Consider the following 24,308-nt stretch of genomic DNA (forward strand, 5'->3'; position numbering starts at 1 on the left):
AAAACTTACACGACACAGGCCCGTGACTCACGCCATCGATTCCAAGCAGACCGCGCGTGGTCGGTATATGAGCGCTGTGTTATTTCCCGTGGCTACGCAATCCATGATCTAATCACGCTGTGACTGCGCGATCTACGGATGCCCTGACCTCCTTACAAGATTGACGAATCACTTGATAATACTATTATTAGTTTGATAATTCATATTAATAGCTGTAAATACACTTCATCTCAAAATTTCCCGAGGGCCGAATTCACCAAGTGCCGAGTTTGTGCGGCCGAATTCACCAAGTGCCGGGTGCATCGGCAACCATCTGCCCACTTACAGCACGGCCCACTCCTAGGCTTTTTAAGACATGGCTATGCGAATCGGATGGCGAGGAGGAGCCTAGATAAACGGCCAACACTTCGGTAGGAATTATGGAGTCGACGTGTCACGCTCGAACCCGCAATTCATAGGTGTTTAGCTATAATGGAACGTACCACTACGTTTCCTCGCCATACCTTGTAAAATGAGACCGTAGCATTTGGCATTTCGTGTGGCAATTGACTTTTGTGTGGAAAATTGTGTTCGTTTTAGAACTTATCCGAAACTTTTATCCCGCCATAGATTGTATATGATAAAACAATATCGGAATTGATCCTAGAAGAATTCCAAAGCAACTCACCACAAAGGAGGATTTAAAGAAGTTTGATGGAAAATTGAATGAAAGCAAAAGCCTTTGCAAGAGATGTGGTATGTTGAATCTGTTTTGGTATTTTTAAATAGGCCTACTTTGTTGTGCCGATAGCAGACAGTATATATAAACGTAAGATGTGGAAGCTATCAAGGTGTTTTTAGAAATTCAGTCAGTCAAAGTGGACGATCGTATTGCTTGGATTATATTTAGGCTTATATTAGCATCTTTGAGATGCAACTCTAAACGTGGACGGTCATGAACAGTAAGGCTCTTCAAAAATGACTTTTTTTCTCAAATCGTACTGGCTACTTGATAAAATTGTTAGGTTACCTAATTTAAGCCTACAAACAAAATATGGTTCAAATCCAGCCAGTATCCGCTTTGCTACAAGAGAAGAAAGTTCCTATTTATTATATAAAAATGAATAATAAAAAATTTGAAGATTTTCTGTTAACCCCATGAAAGTGTTACTTAATTACCTAATTTAAGCCTAAACACAAAATTTGGTTCAATTCCAACCAGTGGAAGCGGAGTTATTGCTGTCGAAAAATTTTGATTTTAATAAAATAGTACTTACGGTGAGCACAACTTTAATAAGTAAACAAAGAATCGGTCACCGTAAATACTATTTTATTCAAATCCAAATTTTTCGACGGCAATATCTCCGCTTCCCCTGGTTGGAATTGAACCAAATTTGGTGAGCATCGTTTCTATAGACAGCCTAACACTTTCATGGGGTGAACAGAAAATTTTCAAATTTTTATTACCTATTTATTTTTATATAATAAATAGAAACTTTCTTCTCCTGTAGCAAAGCGGTTACTGGCTGGAATTGAACCAAATTTTGTGTTTAGGCTTAAATTAGGTAACCTAACAATTTTATCAAGTAGCCAGAACGATTTGAGAAAATAAGTCATATTTTAAGAGCCCTAATGTCCATGTTAGAGAAACGTTTTAGGGTAGGCATACTCATATGTCTCGCAGCGTTCTCTACATAATTGTCAATTGCGATACAAACTGTTTGCTTGTATTGGTAAAGCCATCCAACTTCGAATTGTAAAATGTTGGGAGGCTTGATATCAAATTTTTGAAAGGTGCACTTTGAGAAGATTTCGGAATCCGTCAAATTATACAAAAATTTAGCAAATTCTTTGACATATTTCATCTACTTGGGACTCGATCAACGTAAAAGAATTGGTAATCATTTTATACAATATATTGTATTTGTAGTTGAAGTATAGTAATAATTCTTATGGTTACCGCACTTGTAACGATTCACGGCCATAACTGGAATAATTAGAATGATGTAACTTTCAAATTGTCAAGCATTTTGCAACAACATTGTTCTCAATTTTCAAGGTGCTGACCATTCGAGGAAGAATCACCCACCGGGAATTCACGATCCGTAAACGCGGCCGACTGTTTCTCTCCTCAAGCGGAAGCGACAGAGAAGAGGAACGAAGAGAAAAAAGGAGCAGAAATAGCAAGAGTGTGACAAGTCGCGTCCGTTCGCTTTAATGCGTATTTCCATCCGCGAAGTAGTAGGTGGGAAAACTAATGGGCGTTTGGTTAGGGCTTATATAAGGTTGACTCCAGCGCTGTATTTGCTAAATGTTGCTATGAAATAGGGGTGGTGTCATTTGGTATCAATATTGACTATTGAAAGACCATTTGTTAGTGGTCATGGATTTGTTCGGCCAGTATGCAGTAATTTCTGATGGTCACTTCCCGGGCTTCTGTTCTCTAACCCCTCATGATTGTTATTCTGCTTCTAGTAAGACTGTCGATTCTAATGTTTTATCGTATCATTTGTCGGAGGTTTCGCTCGCTTTATTTACAACGTTTTGCTCTCTGCTAGGTCAATTACTGGCTGAGTATCACTACAGCCTAAGAAACTGCACTAATTCTCATTTTAATGTCTTGCTGGTTATCTTGCTGTCAATTCTAATAATTTATTAATGTCTATACCAGTGCCGCCACTCAAATGTTTTGTTCTCTGTACACAATATTGTTAGGTCTTCAGCTTTCCAGGCAGAGTATCATTCCACTTTCTAGACTTGAGTATATATCTCTCCAACTAGCTGCCAAATAACTGATTCATTTGGATTGTTGAATTGATCATTTTGGACAGAATGTGATGAAATTTTAGTCAAGAATTCTTTTTGTGTTAGTGGCTGTTTTCAAAGAGTGCTGAAGTAGTCATCGTTGATCTTGATAATCAATTAGAAGTGACGATTGAAGTCAGTTCTCTAGTCATATAATATTAAAAAATATAATAATAAAACTTGAAAACTTGAGTACAACACACGCGCGTCCACGTCGTCTAAATATCATATGATTGACCGAAAAGATCATCGCTCCATCAAATATGCCGGACCTGATGTGTGGAACAGTATCCCGCCGGCCATCAGACAGTCGACGAGCATGTCCACATTCAAGTCGAAATACAAACAATTACTACTAAATAAATACAGTCCATCCTCAAGATTACCGGATGACGACTGACCTATCGATCTCGCTTCCCATGACATGCCGCCCTATTTCTTGTCGCATTCTTTTTCTATACTATCTTCTTTACTTTCATTCAGTGTGCATGCCTCCTCTTTACATCACATAGGCCAAGGTGGGTGTCAGATTCCATAGACTACTCCTTGTCGCTTCGACATCTTCCTGTCTTTTCATTGTATCGCATTTTTTGTCGTGTATTGAACTGATAAAGTGCTAATAAACCAATGATGATGATGAGTGGAAATAGTTCAGAATCGAATCCATTTTAGTAAGTATGGGCGAAAAAAATGTAGGAGTCATTCGTTAGTCGCTACCTCTGCCATTTTCGCAGTACGAATGTCTTAGCTATTAATCATCATTTTCATTTTATTTCTGCAGGGTGTTGAAAAAAAAAGGCAGCATGCTGGTTATTTAACTGGCTCGTCAGAAGATGAAACCTGATGATAAGGACTGTTTTCACTTTCTTTCTAAAGACATTCGTTCGTTTGTTCGTTTTATTTTTTACAACGGCAAATGCCAATTCGTTTGAAATTAAATTATCACAAATGTGATTATTATGTAGTAAATAATGTGGTGTGTGTACGCAGCCGTGATCAGGTTAAGCCCATAGTGGTAGAAAACAGGTTATTATATCAGGATCTTCTTCTTCTAGCGTAGGATCTACATTCTACTCACCATGTTTAAAGGCTGTAGCATCTGCATAATATTTACATTATTGAAGGACATGGAAAAGACGTTGAATTGAGTCGACACAAAATCCCCCTTTCTACGACCTGCCGAGATCTAATATCTACTATATCGGCTCGGCTTTTCTACATCTTTGGTCTGTACTGTGTTTGCTGGGGGGGGGTGTTCATTTAAGTCATCGAATTTTTCGGCCCTCCCAAATATTTTTTCTGGCTACGCCCTTGCTAACGAATACATGGTACGAGTATGTGGTATGGAAATTTCACGTTCCCTACCATGTAGCCCAGAGATCTCAAACTCAAATGCTCTCGCGGGCCAATTTCCTACTTTTGATGACGCCGCGGGCCGCAGCACCAATAATAGATTAATTCAATGTATTTCCAAGTAGGCCTTATTTGACGGGACTTGCAGACTCACATTCCACACGCATGAAAATCAAAATGTGATTTACTATTGTGAATTCACGCCTGGCACGACAAAAATCACATTTTTAAATATTTGAATAAAATTGTTGCTGTACTTGGCATAGTTTGTCAAAATAAATAGGTGCAGACACCGTGCGACAGTACAGACGCATCAGGACATCGTAAAAGCTGTCGCGTTATAATTTTGCAGGTAGTGGACATTTCACGTGCCACAACCACAGGTAGAATTTGAGAATTTTACAAAGATTGATGTGATATCAGAGCATTGGAGCAGTACACCCGGGTTTCGGGCATAGGCCTACTCCTGATAACTAGGCTGTATTGATCATGTCATGACCAAAGTCAAATATAATCAGCGTTAAATTTACCTTCGAAATGGAACAGATCAATAACACCTTGAACATAATGAATACTGTGCCGTAGCAGTAGAAATGTGCAATCGCCGAAGAACCCATTGGTGTTACAGCTGTGAAGCATAGACTATAGTTAGGCTACGACTAGCCTACTTAATTCGCCACATTTAATTGGCGATAATAACCAACTATACATCAGAGGGGCAACATAATGCCAATGGTAGTTGCCATACCGAGCTGCTTAGATATCTAAATAAGCTACGCAGCGCAAGCTACGAACTTTTTATATTTCACTGTATCTCATACCAGTTTGATAGTTTGTTGCGTCCGTGGTTGTACCAAGTCACGGCATTCTGAGTCACAAAAGTCCTTCTCTGATTGTAACGTTTGACGCGACGAGTACGAGTATGAGTAATTCTACAGAAGGTCGCGCCTATAAGTCCAAATCACAATTTTCAGTCACGAATCATCAACGGGTCATGTTTTACCATCATGAACAAGTAATGTCGCTTAATTGTTGATCTTCCACTGCGTGGTAACTTTTGGAAGTGATGTAATAGTGAAGTTTGACGAGTAGTTTCAGGCTGCTAGAGTAGTTTTGAAGGGAATTTTAAGAATTCTCAAATTAAAAAAGAAATTGGTTTTTAAATATTGTCGAATACTTCTAAATCCAAAATGCCATCGCGGGCCGCACGAAATGGTCTCGCGGGCCGCGTGTTTGAGACCTCTGATGTAGCCTATGCCCTGACTAAAACTGCCAATTGCAGCCAAATCACATGCGACTGATCGTCTGCTTATCGGGTTATATTATAAACATGTCTATTGGCGCTTGTGACGAATTCTACGAAATATTAAATCTTCTAGAACAGCTACGAGGGACAGACAATAAATAGGACATAAACACGACAGATTGCAAAAGTACAAAGTACAAATACGAAAGCTCTACGATAATTTGTGATGCGAAATGTACGGGAAATACTGGTCGACTAGCGAAAGTTTGTGTACGGTCTTTGTATTCAAAACTATTCTAACAGCAGCTTTTTTAGTGTCAACATTGTGAATGACAGCTTTGAATGTTCCGTCAAACTAGGTTCGAAGGTACATATTTCTTTTTCTGGGGTTGAGCTTATTGCTGAGTGCAGTAACAATATTATAACAAATCACGCAATTGTGCCAATTAAAGGCAGTGGCGCTAGTACTCAACGAACGCTAATCATAAATTACTAAAAAATGTCTCTAACAAATGGATGCAGCTACTAAAGTATAAACAACATGAAAGGACGATGTATTGCAACAGACAACATCAATAAACAAATTAAGCAACTACTTTCGTTGGAGCAGCACCTCATAGGTCCAAGAAGCTTGGGGGATATTTACTGGTAGCTGGCCGATGTAAGTCGCATAGACAGAAGCTACAGGGTGCGATACCACTATCACGACCGCAGTAACGAAGCCAGAGATAGCAAGATGTGCTACATCAGCCTTCAATGTTCCAGATTAATTCCTTTATGACGCAATTAACATTCATGAATATCAATTTTTTTAAAACGTCAGTACGATCAAAACACAAAGGAGTCTTATTACGTATATCGATACCATCAAAGTACGTGGAAGAAACATTACATCAGTTGAATACAGCAGCGGGCATACATGAACCAAATTATGGGGAATAATGGATTTGATTTTTCCAAAAAACAATAAATACATTGGGTGTTCATAAAAGCTGCTCGGTGTTGAATAACTGAATGTATAGAGGAAGTTAAGTGTCGGCTAAACAGACAGCAATGGCTACGTGGTGCATTCGAAGCGAAAAAAGCACCGAACAATAATAATTTCTAGCGAAACTCTGTGAAAAAGCTGCATTTGTATCATACGTGAGAATCAAGAAAATTAAAACAGTGAAATACCTATTAAACGACAAACTTTATAGCTTCAGAATCACAGGTGCGAAATCAAACGTATAAAATAATCTAATTTGGTAGTGTTTGATTAGTGTAGATAAGTAATGTCATAATGTACACAATTACACGAAAACGTTACAATACTCTGTCAGACAAGGCACCGAGTTGGAGAAAAAAATATTTGCTAATCATTATGACGACGATGAATTGCGATTGTGCAATGTTAAAAACAGCTAAATAAATGGGATAGTTATGGCTCCTTAATCTACATGAAACAGATAGAATGACATGCTTGGATACTCGAAAGAGGTAACTTATTTCAATGAAACAACATAGACATGTTCTGGGAACCTTCGCAAAGCTAAAGTAGGCACTCTCCGACGCACGAGGCGTATATTAGAAAATTTTCGTGGAACGCAAGATACATTTTCTATATACTATTCTGATAATCTGTATGTACACAAAACACAAACAATCAAAATGGCCTTAAGTATATGGCAAGTAGCATCAACTGGAATGTAACTAATCAGAAAAAGCAGCACCATTGAGTTTTCGTAGTAGCATGGTGAAAATGAAAATAATGTTTTATGCAGCTAGCTAAGTCTTTCAATTCCTGTTCCGACATGTCACCGTTACATTACAAATCAGCAAAAGCTTGATGCTGCACAATCGGAGTTGCAGGAGTCATTATCACGGTGGGATAGTGGCTCCGGCGAATGATGAAAACATGTCAGATTCCGCAAATTCCGAGAAATAATAATTATTCTGTGTGTGTTTTACTGGTGCATTTACAACGCTTCTTTGAGTACGTCGATAACAGCAAGTTTGAACGTCACATAGCTTTGTGTGTATCGGATATGGTTTGTTCCTACACAGTGAAATAATTGGCTGAATCACTCATCACAGTGCACACATTGCGCCCAGAGCATTGTAGCAGACTAATTCCTTTGTCTCCGCCACAATATCTACTTTACCAGAATGACAGTTAAAAGGACCGGTGGTTTTAATTGCGCCTCCCAGATAATAGATTGTAAGGTTTTTGTTTCGCCCGCGGTAACAATGCCAGAGCGACAGGCGACATCAAAAAGGAATATACCGAAAACGTGCACATGTACCAGCAGTACAATATACTTGACCATAGCACCATCTCCTGTGACTTGAAGTCGTTTAGAAGTAGTTAAAATAGAAAAACTGCTGAAATCTAGTCCCGCCCCGATTCCTGTAGATTCACTGCATCATCGCAACTGGCTTGATGTTGTTATTAGAAAAATGAGCGATCTCCCTTCCAAAATTGTCCACCCTTTGTCCCGTCGAAGACTTGTAGTCCGAGGCGTCCGGGGAGGGTTGTCCCGATTGGGTAGAGGACAACATGCGAATGACAGGCGGAAGACGTATCTGGCCGCCTGGCAATTCATCTCTCGAGCCAGTGATATCCGACTTGTCCGGGTCGTGGATGTCCCCGTGGTCACTGGAACGTCCCAGGCGGGAATCGGAAGGCGCTTCCCAAAACGATTCCTGTGCGAGAAATATACGGTTCACAGACGCGCTCCGTGAGGTTGCATGACAATGCGTTGCTTTCGTGCGGCGAAGCAAGTTTCAACGATAAGGACCGTTGGGGATTGGGGCGAGATAGCGTAGTGGTAAAATCCACAGCTGCAACACCAATGGGCTGCGGGTTCGAATCATCATCCGCGTAAGCGGTGTCTTATAAAAGTCTAGAATTGGTCCGTGCTAAAATAATCGGCATATACGTAATAACAGTGAAGAAATTGACCTGGTTTAAATGACCATAGTAGTCGACAAACACCATGAATGCCACAAACAACAATAACCGTTGTGGATGGACCATGGAATGTTATTTCTAGATTTGGACGCGAATCAAGATGTCCACACCACTTAAGCGATCAACTTTCACCTCCACTTAACAATTTTTGGGGCAATCGGCCAAGCCAGTTACTTTTTAAACCGTGGATATTATGAAGTAGAAATTAGTTTTTGTGCATGTTTGCATGCATCACTTTTATGAGTGAAAATGTCACACGAACTATAAGTGAAATAGATCCTAGCACCACCTGAATATATTGAGTATAGCAACGTTGATAGCTTTGACCACCTCTGGATATATTATTATGCAAATATGAAAATTCCCATGCTTATAGGCCTAGTTGACGGCAGTACTTACGTGTAGAACCGCAAGGTCAGCAAGACTCGCGTCTAAATCTTCCTCCCCTCCGTATCCAGGGTTGCACTCCGTAAATCCGCTCATCATACCGGCGCCGTTAGGCGAATTGGAAGCCGAGCTCATCGTCGAAAAATAAGGTGCCTTGTCTCCACCCGGTGTGAGAACAATCATGTCGGTAGTGGACGCGTGACGGTTCAATACCGAGTCACTGCTCGACACGCATCCGAAGTTCACAGACGGCGAGTTTGAAACACCTGAATTGTCGGTTCCATATTATAGACGAAGTCATTTTAGTAAGTTTCCAATTCTCTTACTCTGGCGGCTTGGAAGCTGGTGGTCGTAGTGACCGGCCGGTGCATTGGGCGCTTGCAACGCCGATTTTGCCAACGTGAGTGCGAAATTCTGTTGCGCTAATTCAGTCGAGAAGTGCAAACTGGAAATGAAGCAAATTACAAAATTATAGATTGGCTATGTTGTCAATACAAAAAGATTACCACGTAGGACCAAGTCGAGAACCGGTACCTGAGTGATTCGGTTACGAGTCGACTATCACAAATTATGATGTCACAACAGCATATATGATGTTATGATGCGCAAAGTTCAAATACGTAGTATATATGCCACCACGAAGAAATTAATAATAGAAGATCATTTGGTAATTTCGAACATAGCTATTTCATTGCACTTTGTGACAATGCTGTTGGTCGATCTCGATTTCACAGAAATATATATTTCCACTAACGTACGTAGCTTTGTATTACACGTTGTGGATGATGTGATGCGACCAATAGAGGTTTCAAGATTTCCAAGATGAGACAAATGTATCGAAACTATAATTCTCATTGGCGATGAAACCCTTACTGCTTGTAAAGGATCGTATAATTTCAGTACTCGAAGACATCGTGTGTTTCACTACTCGATTCGACTCATTACAAGTAATACTAGACTGCCTTGTGCCGAGCTTTAACAGAATGCAACACACACGCACGCGGAACAATCCATCACTTCCATGAAAGATTACATGCGGAAGATGAGATATCATTTCCTTAACATCATTTCCCCTAACGTCCCAGTCCAACATCAGGAAAAGTTGCAAATTTACAAAATTCAAGTTTTCTTGCCGCGAATGTTATGAATATATTCCTAAAATGAATCGCTGCATTGGATACAGGAATTCCACTATAGGCAGACATATATAACAGTTAAGATTGTAGTGAAATTGTTTACAAAGTAGATATTCGTAGCAGTACAAAATCATTGTCATAATTCAATTGACACAGAGAATAGCGATTTGGTGACAATATGATATGAGTTTGCGATGCCTGAATTGCATCAACTTTTGGTGATTACGCTGTATATATCTACTTCATGAATCATGAAAAGGTGGAAAACAAACGGCATGCAAACTGCACCCTTGCATTTATCGCACACCATGCTGCCCCAGAGGTGGTGACCTACATATCATAAACACTCAAAATATAATTTTGAATGAGTCCTATCCTGAATGGTTTACCAACATTTGTGCATGCGACTCAATAAAAAACGACAGTGGAGCCACACTTCAGCATGCGGCACTTAAACACGTGACTCCATAATATGGAGTCCATATGCATAAAATTGATACAAACCCCGGAATTAACCCTTACTTAACCCAAAACCCAACCTCTACCCTAACTTAACCCTCTAAATCTAACAGTAACAAGTGTCCATGCTATTATATCGCATGTGTCCACGGACCACCTAATTATGAAATTCCAGAAAACGACATGATATAGAATTATTGATTATAAAATATAGATGCCACCGCAGCTGAACGCGTGGTTAGTCAGTCGGTTGCAGCGATGTTAGCCAGCTTTTGACAACGCGATTGTACCAAATATCAAATCTAACAGCGCTCTTTTCAGGCAAAAATAAGAAAGAAACCGCGTACGGTGGACATTTTTCTCGTCGACCCTCGACCTATCCCTCAGTTCGCGTCATTCGTCGAAATACGACTGTCACATCTTTCTGGATTATCAACTCACTCTTGGCGTCGATGGCTTCCGTTTTGGTGCGGGTCCAGCGACATGGAAGCTCCCGAACCGATGCGGGACGGCGAAGTGTGCGGAGACATCTTCATGAGACTGGAAGGGTGAGGATGAGACGGGTGTTGGTGATGGCCGTGAAGCGACGGAGCGGTGAGTCCGTGCGAGGACAAGCTGAGCATTCTCCTTCTGGCGGCTTCTTCGTCGGCCCGTCGCATTTCTTCGAGCTCTCTGTCTAGCTCCTCTGATAATGTTTACTTTCGATTAACGATTAGGGCTGCACCGTAAACGAAAATACTGTATTGTGTTTGGTCAATTTACACCCCAGCGTCGGGTGCAAATCAGGTAGCCACTTTCTTGTGCGTTATTTCTTTCACACCCATTGCAATTGACGAAAACGAGTCAAATACACTTATTCATAAGGAGATATATCACAGCGATTTATATAGTATGGGTTCTGTTTTCGTGTACTACCATAAGAAGACGCGAAAAGGTGGTGCGCGTAAACAGAACCCACTACACCCCTGCAATAAATCTCTATAAAGATTGGTGTCTTTGACTGTTTTCACCCATTGCATCCGGTGTGAAAGCCGAATATGGTACCAGAGATCTCATTTAAACCCTTTGCTATGGTGGTAAATACGCCTATTTTGCACCCATACATTTACAGTGAGCTCTTAGCGATAAGAGTGTGTATTCACACCCAAAGGGCCGAAAAGGGTGGCTCACGAAAACAGAAGCCAACTCAGAATTATATCGCGGTCATAAATCCTACGTGCATGCATAATTTGGATTAAAATGTTGTACTCGATTTATACCACGGTATATAAGTCTGAGGTAGGTCCTGGTTTCGTGTGGCATGGGTGTATATTCACACCCGTATATCAGGGGTGATACACGGGTGGAAATACTCAATCTTTTCACTCAGGAACCTCAAAGTAAGCATTAAACTCGGAAGATGGACAATGGACATGTATGACATTTCAGAATGTATTATACCAAACTTTCCTGCTTTCAAGTGTGCAAGTAACTGATTAGACCAGTGGTTCCCAACGTGGGCGATATCGCCCCCCAGGGGGCGATTTGGCGGCCTAGGGGGGGGGGGCGAAAGTGACGAAGGGGGCGATATGGGGGCGAAAATGGACAAAGGGGGCGACAGGGGGCGAAAATAGCGAAGGGGGCGATAGGGGGGCGATGACGCGTTAAAACGGCTATATTGGAGTCAAGTCGGAGAAATGACATTTTTTTTTAGTCAATTCACGGAAATTTCGTTGCAAAAGTGTAAAATTCGACAATGAGCTGAAAAGTTGAACTTTTTTTTTTTTAGTCAACCCGCCGATGATTACAGTTTGTATACCGATTTTTCGGTTCACAAAATCTGTGGGGCGATGATCGGCGTCGAGCTTGAAAAGGTGGCGATGAGTCAAGGTTGGGAACCACTGGATTAGACAAACGGGTCTCACCTGGGTTAGACATGCTCCTTCGTATGGATTCTGGGTCTTTCCTTTTCCACTTCTGAACTTCTTCCTTCATTTTTGCAATCTTGGCCGGGTTTAATGCCCACAGACAACCTTTCCTCTGTGATCCATTCGGTTTCTCGACCTTTAAATACCGTTTTTGGCCGTTGTATTAGGATACAATAATTTCCAGGCCTAACCATAAGAGGCCACAAAAGAGATCGCACAGAGCAGCGGATGTATGTCACAATTAGAGGATCTTCTTTCAATTATGATTTACAAGGTTTGGGACGCAAAATCTTCTACATACATCGGTCGCACGTTTTTGACGTTCATTGAAACTGATCCAGCATTTCGTACTCATCAAATTAACGCAGCCAGTATTGACTCGAGCGAAGTTGTAATCTACTTTGTTGTTGAGTGCTAAGTAATTCTTGGCATCGGTCATTTGAATCAGCTCGAATTTGCGGCAGAACATCAAGGGCAAATGTAAATTATCAAAAACCCAATCACCATATGGCATCTCTCTTCAAACATGATCGGAATCTTGACACGTCACCCACCTTTTCAAAACATTTATTGAGAGACAGGTTGTGTCGCACTGAGTTTTTCCATCCGTCGGGTGCAGTTTTAAAGTATGGATAATTTTCCATCATGAAACTATAAATTTCCGATACCGGCAAACATCCAGTTTTGCTATTGTACAAAGCCATTGCGATAAGGCAGCTGTAAAATAAAAGAGCATGGAATATGTGTCTGTCGTGATCCTGCTATATTATAATGCAGCGGGGTGCAAAGCAAGACAGTCAACTACAAATAACGCGGTGAGGTAGGTTATTGAATAACTCTGGTCAACAATGTCCATGTGGAAAGTCAGCATATGCATTTCATAGTGTTTTTGAACCCTTTGGTTTGTCCACTTGACTTCAGCTTAATCACACCAGGTTAAGTTTAATTGTAAACTCCATTCGCGGGCCTTACTCGATTCGAAATTCGAACTTCTTCGCGGACCGCAAAATTTTGTGCACCCCTGTTATAAGTCATGGCGGAGAAGAGAGATGAGGTAAAAATTACTAATCAACTCCTTGCGGTATTGCAGTATTTTACACGCGGATAAATGCAACCGTCTTTACAACTTTAAAGAATCTCACCTATAGGAGTATACAGGCTTTGGATACACTTTAGGCTGTTGGCCTTGATGATGATACCTCGGGTGCATGAATGGTCCCCCACGTGCATAGCCAGTTCTATTGACATTGTATGGTGGTGGTGGGTACGGATGATGGTGACGCAATGGCATATACCTTCTTGACCCATGGGCCGAGTTCTCATACGAATTTCGACCCATCGCGCCACACCCATGGTGCGGTTGAATTTGATATCTTTGATGGTTCATCGCTGTAATAAACAATATGTTGCCGTACTACCATTCCACATTTTCGTGTGTAATCCAGTATAGTTACTTACAATAACACCTTTCATCGGGTACTGTGGGCTGCTGCACCGGCATAAACTGCGTTGAAGTTGTTGGCTGATGTGAATTATGCAATTGCTCCAAATGCTGATTATTATTGGAATTGCCAGCCACTTGCATTGGCGATATTCTCTGTATTACTGATCTCTGTGCGGACATATTGTCTGAGAAATGAAATATTCATATATTGATCAATGAATATCAAATGTATGTTGGGATTGGGATCAAAAGTATACGGAAATGATGTATAACATTGACATCATAGTTAAAGCACCTCAACTCACATTTGGGAAGACCTACCATGAATGTTCCGTACAAACAACAATGAATTGATTGCTTCAATAATTTAAAAATACGTGAAATGTGCAGCTTACCTTCTGATGACGATGCTGGGTCGTGCTGATTCATTTGCTCTGACTGTCCGATTGCTGTAGTTATCACTGTGCCCTGTTCTGTCAACTTCTGTAAAGCCTTCAGGATAATAATAAGAACGCGTTATGTCTTATCGCCATATTTACTGAAAAGGAAGTATTGCAAACTCACATGTACGTCGACAGTGGTTAACCAGGTCAAACTTTGCAGATCATTATGCTCGCCGATTGTAACTGGGTAGTGTCCCATCTCTCTACCAAAGTCCGCATAGCTCCCGACAGAGAAGTGACCGCTAAAAGTGAAGTACCGTAGTATGTGAGCACTCACATTTAGCATATGACATTGTGAAAAATAGTCAATGTGTTCATTCAGTCACTCGTACACACTTTACTAAATACAACAGCACACAAGTACGGTGAGTCACGCCTGGGATAAATCACACTTGTAAATACGAATGTTACTATTGATATTTGTCGAACGAAGTAATTGAATATAAATATTTACGTTATTTCTTGGTGACCCAGCGACATTGGGTGGTGATGGCTCGCATCTGGTAGTATCGATGGGGAATCAATAATGTTTAATCCAGACTGTACTAGATGCTAAAAAGAGAATTTCAAATTAATTTGTGCTTTTTACCTGTAAATAAAATACAGGCAATAACTATTATATCGATACTAAGCATTGCATATATTCTACATAAATCACAATATCACCAAATATTTTACAATTTATGCTGACATAACAACAAACAAAATGTCTAATATCTAGCGATAGTATAGGAGCTACATTATTATTGTTGATGCAACACCAAAACATTTAAAATCGAAACTAAGTAAACATGTAATGTCACAAGCATCATAAACTACAATTCCTTTCAAAGAGATCTGCGTTGGAAATAACATTCAGTAACAATAGGCTGAAACTTGAGATAAAATCATATCAATGCTAAATATTGTAGTCGAGAGTTATTCTGCATAACCATAAGCCCTGTGCTAAGCCTCGTCGAAGTTAAGATAACATTAGATTCATCAACAACGATGCTGTACCTGCTCATCTTCTGAGTGGTAGGCTTCTTCCTTGACGACCATAGTTGATTGAGAATAAATATTTCTGGAAAGAAAGTCAATACGTTAACTGGTAACATTGCTAGCTTGCTATCTATACAGCATCCAATGAGGATTGAGCAGTCTAAGCATAGCCATAGCTGGTGATAGCTGTCACTCGCGCTTGATCAATGTTTTATTGTTTATACCGAAGTCGATATCCAACAAAAAGTAATGCCACACAGGAAGCACAAATGGAACCAATTATGATAAAATCCCACTTCGCGAACTGGAAGAAATCAAGAATGTTGCAACCGAAATTAGCGGCGGTAACACACTACTGACTGCTAAAGACTGAGGCGTAGATTATGGTAGAAGAAGATATATGGCAGCAGAGGAATTCGAACTTCAAAGCACGCGTTAGTGGGATGTCCTGCTAAAGCCATCACAGGAAACCGATATAAAATGAAACTGGTCAATGTCGCAAGCACTTTATCTCGGCTGATCCTACTATTACAAATGCATTTATTTTCTGATGGGGCAAAGGCGGTCTTCAAGACCGTGGAATTGTTGTTGTTTGTGGTATTCATGGAGTTTGTCGAATACTATGGTCATTTACACCAGGCCGATATTCCTTATTTTTAATTCCTTGTAGCACGGTCCACTTCTAGTCCGCTGAATTTTTCGAGCAACCGTGGACTATAGGATTTTGAGCAACATAGTTTATTTTATTCACTGTACCGCCGCAGAACTGCGACTGGATTATATAGGCGATTCCATAGTTCCGACCTTGTCGTAAAGAAGAAACCAGTTATATATTAGCCTATATGATAGTGTACGTGAATAGGCAAACAGGCAGTTTTATTATTAAAGTATACCTAATCAAAATGTAACTGCATTATGCCATATGACCCTAGGGAATTCTCACGGGTATTCCAGTCAGCTGCACTGCTGGAGATAATGGAACGCAAAAGCAATAATTTTAGCCATGTTGGAAACAGCAGTTACACGTCGCTTCGAAATGCGATAGTATTATTAGCTCTGGTGTTTGGGTCGCAAAGAGATCTAGAAAGAAGTTGGCATTAAAAGAATAAATAATGAATTAGCGAATAACTATAGAACTAAACGTTGGCCGAGTGGTTCCTAATCTTTTCCCCTTGAATAAACTTAATTTACTTTACGCCCCTACAATTTAAATGACGAATTAAAGCAAATTCCCACCATGAGGATATAGAGATATCACATAACACTTAATAGGTGAGGTAGTCGGCATTGCTTCTTTGTGACCACATGAAGGATGTGCGGTTCAATGCCAACGAATGAACAGCCTTACTTAGTCTCAACATAAACAATAAACATGTACAGGAGAGTGAACTTCGTAAAGAAATGGGAATACGAAGGTGAAAATGTAGATGATTACTAGTATCAATATAATGAAAGTGGTCATTAAAAAATACGTCATGTAGATTTTGTAATAATCTTTCAAAAGCTTCTCGCGTTTCATCTATACAGGGCGAAAAAATCAAGATAGCAACCTCATAATTTTACGTCGGGCGCTGAGAATCATATCCTGACTGTCTCCCTTGTTAGGAACCACCGCTTCAAATGAAATTAGAACAATTTATGCCATATACAAGGAGCTTGGATTGTGTGGTTGTCCAGTCCATGGTTGTACGCATATTTTCCCTCGAGGAATGAATGTCTTTGTCAAGCGCGTAACAGCTCAATGTTGCAAAATATCGATCTATACCACATTCTCAATTTATGCAGAGCATACGAATGCGGTTCTAGGTTGATAGAGTTCTATGATCGGACAACACATTATAGCAGGTATAGCTATAGCTACAATTTAACATTTACACTACATATAACCAATAGCCATTCACCGAAGATGGATGGAAGTAAATAGCAATCAAGCAGAAGTAAAATAGCCATACCTGTCATTGCCTGATTCCAACGGAGTTTGTTTTGAGTTGGTGTCGTCGTGTGACTTATTCGCTGCTATTTCCAGATCTACCACTTCCGACTGACCAAGTATTTTGCTGATCTCGGTTCGCAGGTCGTTTTGGATGAGTTCTTCGAGGTCTGGTTCTTTGTAGTCCATTCTGGTTCTGCGTGGTTATGACGTAGGAATATATACTCTATCCGTTGCAAAATTTGGGCCATTCAATCCTAGATTAGTAATCACCGGCCTAATTCATAAGTTACTGACTGTAAATGACATTATATTTCCCGTGATTTGGGTGTCAGTAATTTCACAATCTCAGATGCAACATGCCATATCCGTGTTTGCACCGACATATGAACAACCTTGTGTATCTCAAGCCTTCAAAATACTGGTACGGAAAATATTGATTCAAACTCTAAAGCCAACCGTTATCAACAACTGCAGATCGTACATCTAATTTGAGTACCAGGCAGTAAAATCATATCTTTCGACGCCGTTTTGATACTGTTTTCAGCAACTTTCGCTAAGCAATCGTCGTTTCCAGAGACATCAGCCTTCTGCTAGTTCCGGGATGTTTTGAATGGTAACTGTGAGTATATGGGGCTTTTTTCTTTTATGAATTCGGTTTCTCGTTACATATTCAGGTCGTACGTTAACTTTAATAGGTTTTAGGCAAGACTCGACATGTGCGCCGAGAGTGTACTGAATGATAGATAAACCAACCGAGATAGAAGGCCAGTCTTTTAAATTCGAACAGCTCAATTTGAAATTTCCGGGTGTCGAACACGTGATACGTACATGGTACCCGATTGGCTCAAATCGTACGTTCCTGTATTCTTATCGTCAGTTAAGTACACTTGATAGTAAACAAAGGAACCGAGAGAGGGCAAGGAGAGACCTAAATGAGATCGCGAAAAAGTTACGAGGTCCAAAATCGCCAAGTGATATCTCGATTTATGAGTGACTTGTGAGTGTGCTAATCTGCTGCTTTACAGCTGGGTGAAATTGTATCCACCTGTTCAGAATGGCCATTGATGAGAAACACTTGTGTCGGCAAAGATTCAAAATCAGGCAATAATAGTTTCGAGTTTTCATAAACAAAACGCCGGGCACGGCGCAAATACATCTGACTGCGAACTCGCACATATGTGGTATCAAATATATGAACAATTTTGTTGCGCGCCAGGTATAATAACAGATGACACTTCTCTACCGCTTCACATAGGCCTACTGGCACATGAACCAGTCGAAAACGAATATCATGACTGCATAACGAAACTAACTAAATAGCGATAATCGAAGGAATGATTGTAAAATCACCGATATATTTGTTAACATTCAACGGTAACTTAATGGATCAAAGGCGATAAGATTTTCCCATGCGTAAATCCAGCTCATTATAGTAACATAAGACATTCAGGCTAATTCCGCAATTTTACTACTGAACCCCTTGACGTGCCCGTTCTAAAGATAACTTCGGAATTGTACGCATAAGGAAGTGGAAACGGAAATGGAAGGAAGCAACTGAGTTGCTTGACCAATAATTTGATAACTATATGGAAATCGAGTTTGCATTGCGAGTAGAATCGAAATTTCAAAATCACAGGATTGAAATTGCCATCCTTAAACAGATATGACCCGCTTTTCAACCATACATGTCAAATCGTGATACATATCGACTACTGATTAGAACATTTTTATATTCAACCAGTGTCTAGTGGCGCGTATCGTAAACGGCTACCCGAAACTAGACTACGTCGCCCAATATTTTTATAGTGCTTTACCTTGCTTACCCAGATACCCACGGATTGTAGTATAGTGAGGTGACTAAGCTTCGGATGATCGGAATAAGTGCTTGAATTATAGACTTTACTGAATTATTTCATTTAAGGTTTGGTCTGAAGTTCCAGTTTCCCGATATTCGGAAATGGATGAATGGGCGACATTGCGGCTAATAATCAAAACTTTCTAACGATTGTGTAAAAAAGATTACCGTTTAAACACTCCTATCATAGATAGAAATTTACATTCGATATGTTCAAATGATAGTGAAACGAATACGCAGCAGAAGTATACAAACCCCTCAAAAAGCAAAGCAGATATTTAGATTTCGCTGTATCGAAAGTTACTCAAGCGGATAGAAGCTGGCAGTGTTTGCGTACGCTCAGTTCTCTTTTTAGCGCAGCGTCGAGAATATGGTACGTATCTGTCTTGCTTCCAAGTTTACAGAAGTGAATCTACAATAGTTGATTCTCATTTGCCTAAATGCTACTATTGGAATATACGAAAACCCATTCATGCTATTTAAAGATTGTTACAAAATAGGTAATTCTCGATTCCTTTAGATTTAATTGATCATTTTTTTGCAGTCTGCCAACAAGTCATTTCGCATCAAGCGCCACTTGGCCAGGAAGCAAAATATAAACAGACCTATTCCTCAGTGGGTTCGAATGAAGACCGGAAACCGAATAAGGTAAATAATGAACAGAATATTTGTTGCTAAAAACTTACAAAAGTTCAAATATGAATTGAATAATTCTGCGTCTGTAATAACTGATGCAATGCGGTCTGTAGGTTTTGCAATCGCTGTAACAGTCATTTCACCGCCCTGCCATTTAGTAGTTCTAACTTCTACATATATTAAGAAGCCACTATTGACTGTGATGATTCATTATTAGCAGTAATAGGATGGACTGATTGATATCGCCGGCAACAGCATGACAATACGTGATCATGCTTATTTATGGATTGATCGAATTCCAGTTTATACTGACAACTTGAAGTAGTAGGTCTGGAATCATGACCGCCGAGGATAATCGGAATTATTGTAAGGTCTGGTTACGCTGGTATACACATTATTGTACGTGTAAAGTTGATATTTATAAGCAATGGTGGTTACCCGGAGTGGAATTGGTGGCAATGGCACGCAGGATTTTTTGTTTAATTGCTTGATTATTCTATACAGAGAAGCTCTCATCACGCAGGATTTATTTAAAAAAATGGACCGAGATTCCATATAGGGTGGTTACGGGTGCCATGCCAGTAAACTTTACCATTCACATGCTGAAACGATACTATACTAGCAGGAGCAGGAACCTACTGTTTGTCGAGGGCAGTCCTCGTGATTAACCCATCATCGACCATGGTTCCTTTGAAACATCCCTGATTGTGCGCAATATGAGCTAAAGCGAACTACTACTTAGGTTAACAGTGCGTAACTACGAAATGCCTCAGTTTCGCATTGGCAGTAGGCATTAGTGTTGAATAATATATTTGTATCAAAATGAGGCAGAATGTTTTTGGATGACAATTGTCAAGGAAGAGAGTCTTTGAGGTACAGAACTTTAATATACATTTTAATATTATATTTGCAGAATTTATTAAAACCCAAAGCTTTTCGAGCTGACACTCTTCAAGGGCAATCGTCAGCAAATGGAGAATTTCAAAAACATGCATCTAGCTACATTGCATTAGTCAAGGACTAATGGCCATCAACTAGTGGAGAAAAACTGTTGTGTACCATCGGCGTTTCTATACCACTGTTGATATACAAACTTCTTTTGAATTCTCTACGAGTTACTGCCGATTACCCCCGATGAATGTCTGCGGAAAATATTCTGGCTTATTTCAATATGAATATAATATTGAATTATATATATAAGTAATGAACTCCAAGAGTTTCTTCAAATGTAATAGTGATCGACTGATCGTCAATGACACATTCACAGCACATGTAGTACTTCAAGCTATACCGACTCGGACCCGTTGTTACGAGTGAGTGGCATGCCGATTGACATTGTTGCCAATCTTGATGCCATAAGCAGATGACATTTAGTATAATCTTTACGGTTCTATAATATTTCTTACCTTGCTTTCTCTAAAAACATCTATGGAGTCTACTACATTCTCCAGCATTTATTGAAAAAACACAATTCCGAAAATGCATGAAGAAGTACAGATTGCTCATGGTTCACTATTTTCAGGTACAATGCAAAGAGGCGTCACTGGAGACGAACAAAACTAGGGCTTTAGATCCTGTCTCCTATGCTGCACCACCTTCTCTGCAACAACATTGCTCCAATTGCTTGATCGCGGAGTCCTGAATTTTTCACAACCAGATCGGAATCACAATAGAACAATCGTCGGTTTGTTCAGGCCATTTGGACGATCCTGGGTCAATTTACCATTCTAACTTACCTCTGGTTAGGCAGGCTCGGGCATTGTGCCGAGAATTCCGTGGGATATGATTACTAGTTGATGAAAGGACACTGGTTGTTTTTGTCTTTGCGGTACTTGAGATTATTCCGGCGCCTATTGTGTATATTATTTTCCGGTTTTGTTCTACTACTTCGTGGTTGGATTATTACGACAATGTGTTGCGTTTTTGGTAGGTGCGGCATTCGCTAGCGAAATAAAGACAATTGTTCAACCGTCGTTCTGAACTGCCTTCGTTTTCCAGAGGGGTCATATTCCCGGTATCAAAGGATTCTTTTCATTATAACATAGGCGACTAGGCCTATTGTTAAAGGACTTTTAACGACGCGTATTGGATGAAGCGACTACGAGAATGAAATGTTACTCACTTGACACGCATGTCTTCGGTATGTCAAAGCCAAGTCGCGGGAGTGGTTGCCAGTAATCTAGGTCCGGATGAGACGAGTAGTCACCAGGGATCTAATACCTGTCTTGCCTTGGTCTGCGCTCGTTGGTTCGATATGGTTTGTCGTAGCTTTCATCCGATATTTATATCGGATATTCCCACGTTAAGAAACCGCTAACAGAAGCGGCAGCATAAACGGTAAAATAACGCCGTAACTGTCATATCTTGGCGCTAATAATTTCTCCGCGCTCGAAGAGGAAGACATACGCCATCGGTAACCGTCGTATTACGCGCGCCGTTCGTGCACGATTTTTGGCTGCAGCCGAAAACGAAACCATCCTTGTAAACAGATTATTCCGTGGGGCAGGACTGAATGTGTGTTTGTTATGTAAGATGGAGTGTCCGTGCTCGTAAATTCTAACATAGCCCAGGCATCTGACAGCTGTTATTTCCCGTTTGTGAGTCCAAGCGCCACTGAAGATTTCCCGTATTGGCGTTCCGTCTAAGTTCACATGATTTTTTATTCGTGCGTTTTCGGTGACACAAATGAGCGTGGGCAAGCTGCTGCAATTCCGCCTATTATTCGTGATTGTATGTGTTTTGCGGTTCAAATTCCAAACTGCAGACGAATGCGATGGCGCAGAAGAGAGAAAGCTACGCCGAAATCGATGCGAATATATTCTCGGTATCGTTCTGGGAATGGCGCCGATGTTAAACTGGTAGCAGAACGGAAATACCAACTGAAGCGCTATGCTATCTGCCGCGCGGGGATGAAATCTTCTAGGTTCAACTAGTTTCGACATTGACGTGAACACTAAACAGCAGTTTCGATCATAAACATATAATTCATTGCAGTCGCCTGGAGTAATTGCGCCCATAACAAGAGTCCCGTTAGGTCGCGAAAATTATATGCAATCAGTACCGTACTTCATCATGTGCATTGTGTGCATGCGAATCCCGAACCTCGCGGTCAACACTGAGAAACTAGTGGAGTCACCTATATTTTCATATAAAATAGATGTGATTGTGCGAAGTGTAATCAAAGTAGTCAGAGTTGGTACTGTGGTAGAATAATGATTATAGGCAACAGGCCTATATATGATTGGGTAGAAGTAGCGACATCCGAAACACGCGAAAACTGCTTCGAGTGGAACTAGTTATTGAAACTTCTGATGGTCTGAAAATTACACGAGTATGGAAGTATTAAAATGGTAGATTTCGTCGACACGATGTAATTGACACGATGCATCTTCTCGGCTAATGTAAAATGAATACGTAATTTCTGAAAATCCCAAGGTTGCGAATGCAGGCCTATTTTGCAGAATTTTTATGACGATTACACTCGTAAAAGTGGTGCAGAAATATCGTGAAATTACTTTCTACTTCGTACGTGTAAAAAGCAAATTTGTCTAAAAAGTTGAGTGGAAGGATGTTGCGAAAATATAAATTTTATTCTGTTTATGGTCCTAGAACTCGCCAAAATCAGCCTAGCGAATTGTTATCGAGTTTTGCCATTGTGACGCAACAGCACTGTCTGGCTCTTTCTTCTCAGCTTCACTCTCGTTTTGCCAGACAAAATTGTTCCGTCACCATGCCAAAACTCGATCACAATGCGAATTGCTAGGCTGATTTTTGGGGGTTCCAGGACCGTGAACAGAATATAAGTTATATTGTTGTATTCATTACAGCAGCAACTTTCGGTCTTGTGGATTTACAGCTGTATCGGCTATATCCAGGGCCGTAACAGCACTTCGTCAGCCCCCCCCAAAACTTTGGTCTTGGGCCCCCCATAGGGTTATAGACCGAACGTCTGGGGGGCGAAGCCCCCCAGACCCCCCTCCGGCGATGCTCCTTTACCGCTATTCATCATATTCATTGGGAGTTTGTTTAGTGAATGAGCTTTTGTCGCGTCAGCGCGCGAAGCGCGGAAAATTTCTAGAATTCATGATTTCATCGGTCAGTATGATCGGGAATTGCATATATTGTTATCAATTTTTATCTTCTCTCTGCTCACGTAATCAGATTTACCGGTAGAGCTGAGTGAGGTTTGTTTGAAAAGGTAGGACCACTAAATAATAAGTAAACATCTTCGGGCGTATACCCGTTGGCAGGAACGAAACAGCACCTCGTCAGGCCCCAAAAAACGTGGGTCTTGGGCTCCCATATGGTGATAAAACGCCCCCCCCCCATCACGTTGTTCGCGTTTGTCACGAAATTATCTGTACTGTATTGTGAGCCAGCGCGAAGCGCGAAAATTTTCGATAATTTATGATAAAGTCGGTCAATCAGATCGGCGATTGCATATATATTAATCTATCAATTTATTGTCCTCTCTACTCACGTAATTCGATTTACCGGTAGAGCTGAGTGAAGTGTCTTGAAAATGGGAGGGTCCGTAAATAAGGATTAAACATCTTCGGGCGGGCGGACCCGTTGGTATGACTTCGTTACATGATGTTATTTCGTGACTTCCAGTCTGCTATATCAAAAAATATAGAATCGTCCAAACGTAGGCTTCTAAACTAAGAGACGCACACGATTTCACATTGGTATTTCTTCACTGGCATAAAATTTTTCCCAGCAGGATGGTATTTGTCTTGTGAGGTTCAGATTGCAAAGACAGGAACATTCGGCGCCAGTCATTTACACGCC

The 24,308-nt window shown here is 40.6% G+C and overlaps 3 protein-coding genes across 5 annotated transcripts in view; 2 read left to right on the plus strand and 1 right to left on the minus strand.

The window, feature by feature from the left end:
* LOC145433754 (ribosomal RNA-processing protein 7 homolog A-like) overlaps positions 1–24,308 on the plus strand; it is an 84,701-nt gene that overhangs the window by 37,639 nt on the left and 22,754 nt on the right. Inside the window, exons 2-4 of one of the 3 annotated variants that reach the window (XR_013913183.1) lie at positions 610–735; positions 2,039–2,224; positions 3,566–5,338. The exons of 1 other annotated variant lie outside the window; for it this stretch is intronic. The gene's annotated coding sequence lies outside the window, so the exon portion shown is untranslated. One more of the 3 variants, XR_013913182.1, reaches the window with a different exon arrangement.
* On the minus strand, positions 5,439–22,030 carry LOC145433748 (uncharacterized). The gene is made up of 14 exons (XM_080310948.1): positions 21,640–22,030; positions 17,046–17,219; positions 15,112–15,175; positions 14,567–14,664; positions 14,234–14,354; positions 14,065–14,161; positions 13,684–13,854; positions 13,368–13,614; positions 12,780–12,942; positions 12,223–12,361; positions 10,760–11,003; positions 9,050–9,168; positions 8,736–8,989; positions 5,439–8,068 (listed from the first exon to the last, which is right to left on the minus strand). Exons 1-14 carry the CDS (start codon positions 21,648–21,650, stop codon positions 7,781–7,783), a joined length of 2,190 nt encoding a protein of 729 aa, XP_080167074.1. The 5' UTR covers positions 21,651–22,030; the 3' UTR covers positions 5,439–7,780.
* On the plus strand, positions 17,763–21,490 carry LOC145459725 (uncharacterized). The gene is made up of 4 exons (XM_080338281.1): positions 17,763–17,843; positions 19,164–19,254; positions 19,426–19,529; positions 21,040–21,490. The coding sequence occupies exons 1-4, from the start codon at positions 17,763–17,765 to the stop codon at positions 21,157–21,159; spliced, it is 396 nt and encodes a 131-aa protein (XP_080194407.1). The 3' UTR covers positions 21,160–21,490.

The sequence above is a fragment of the Botryllus schlosseri genome, chromosome 2 (genome assembly GCF_051294905.1).
Source record: "Botryllus schlosseri isolate E-star chromosome 2, Bs_hap1, whole genome shotgun sequence".
NCBI classification, from domain to species: Eukaryota; Metazoa; Chordata; class Ascidiacea; order Stolidobranchia; family Styelidae; genus Botryllus; species Botryllus schlosseri.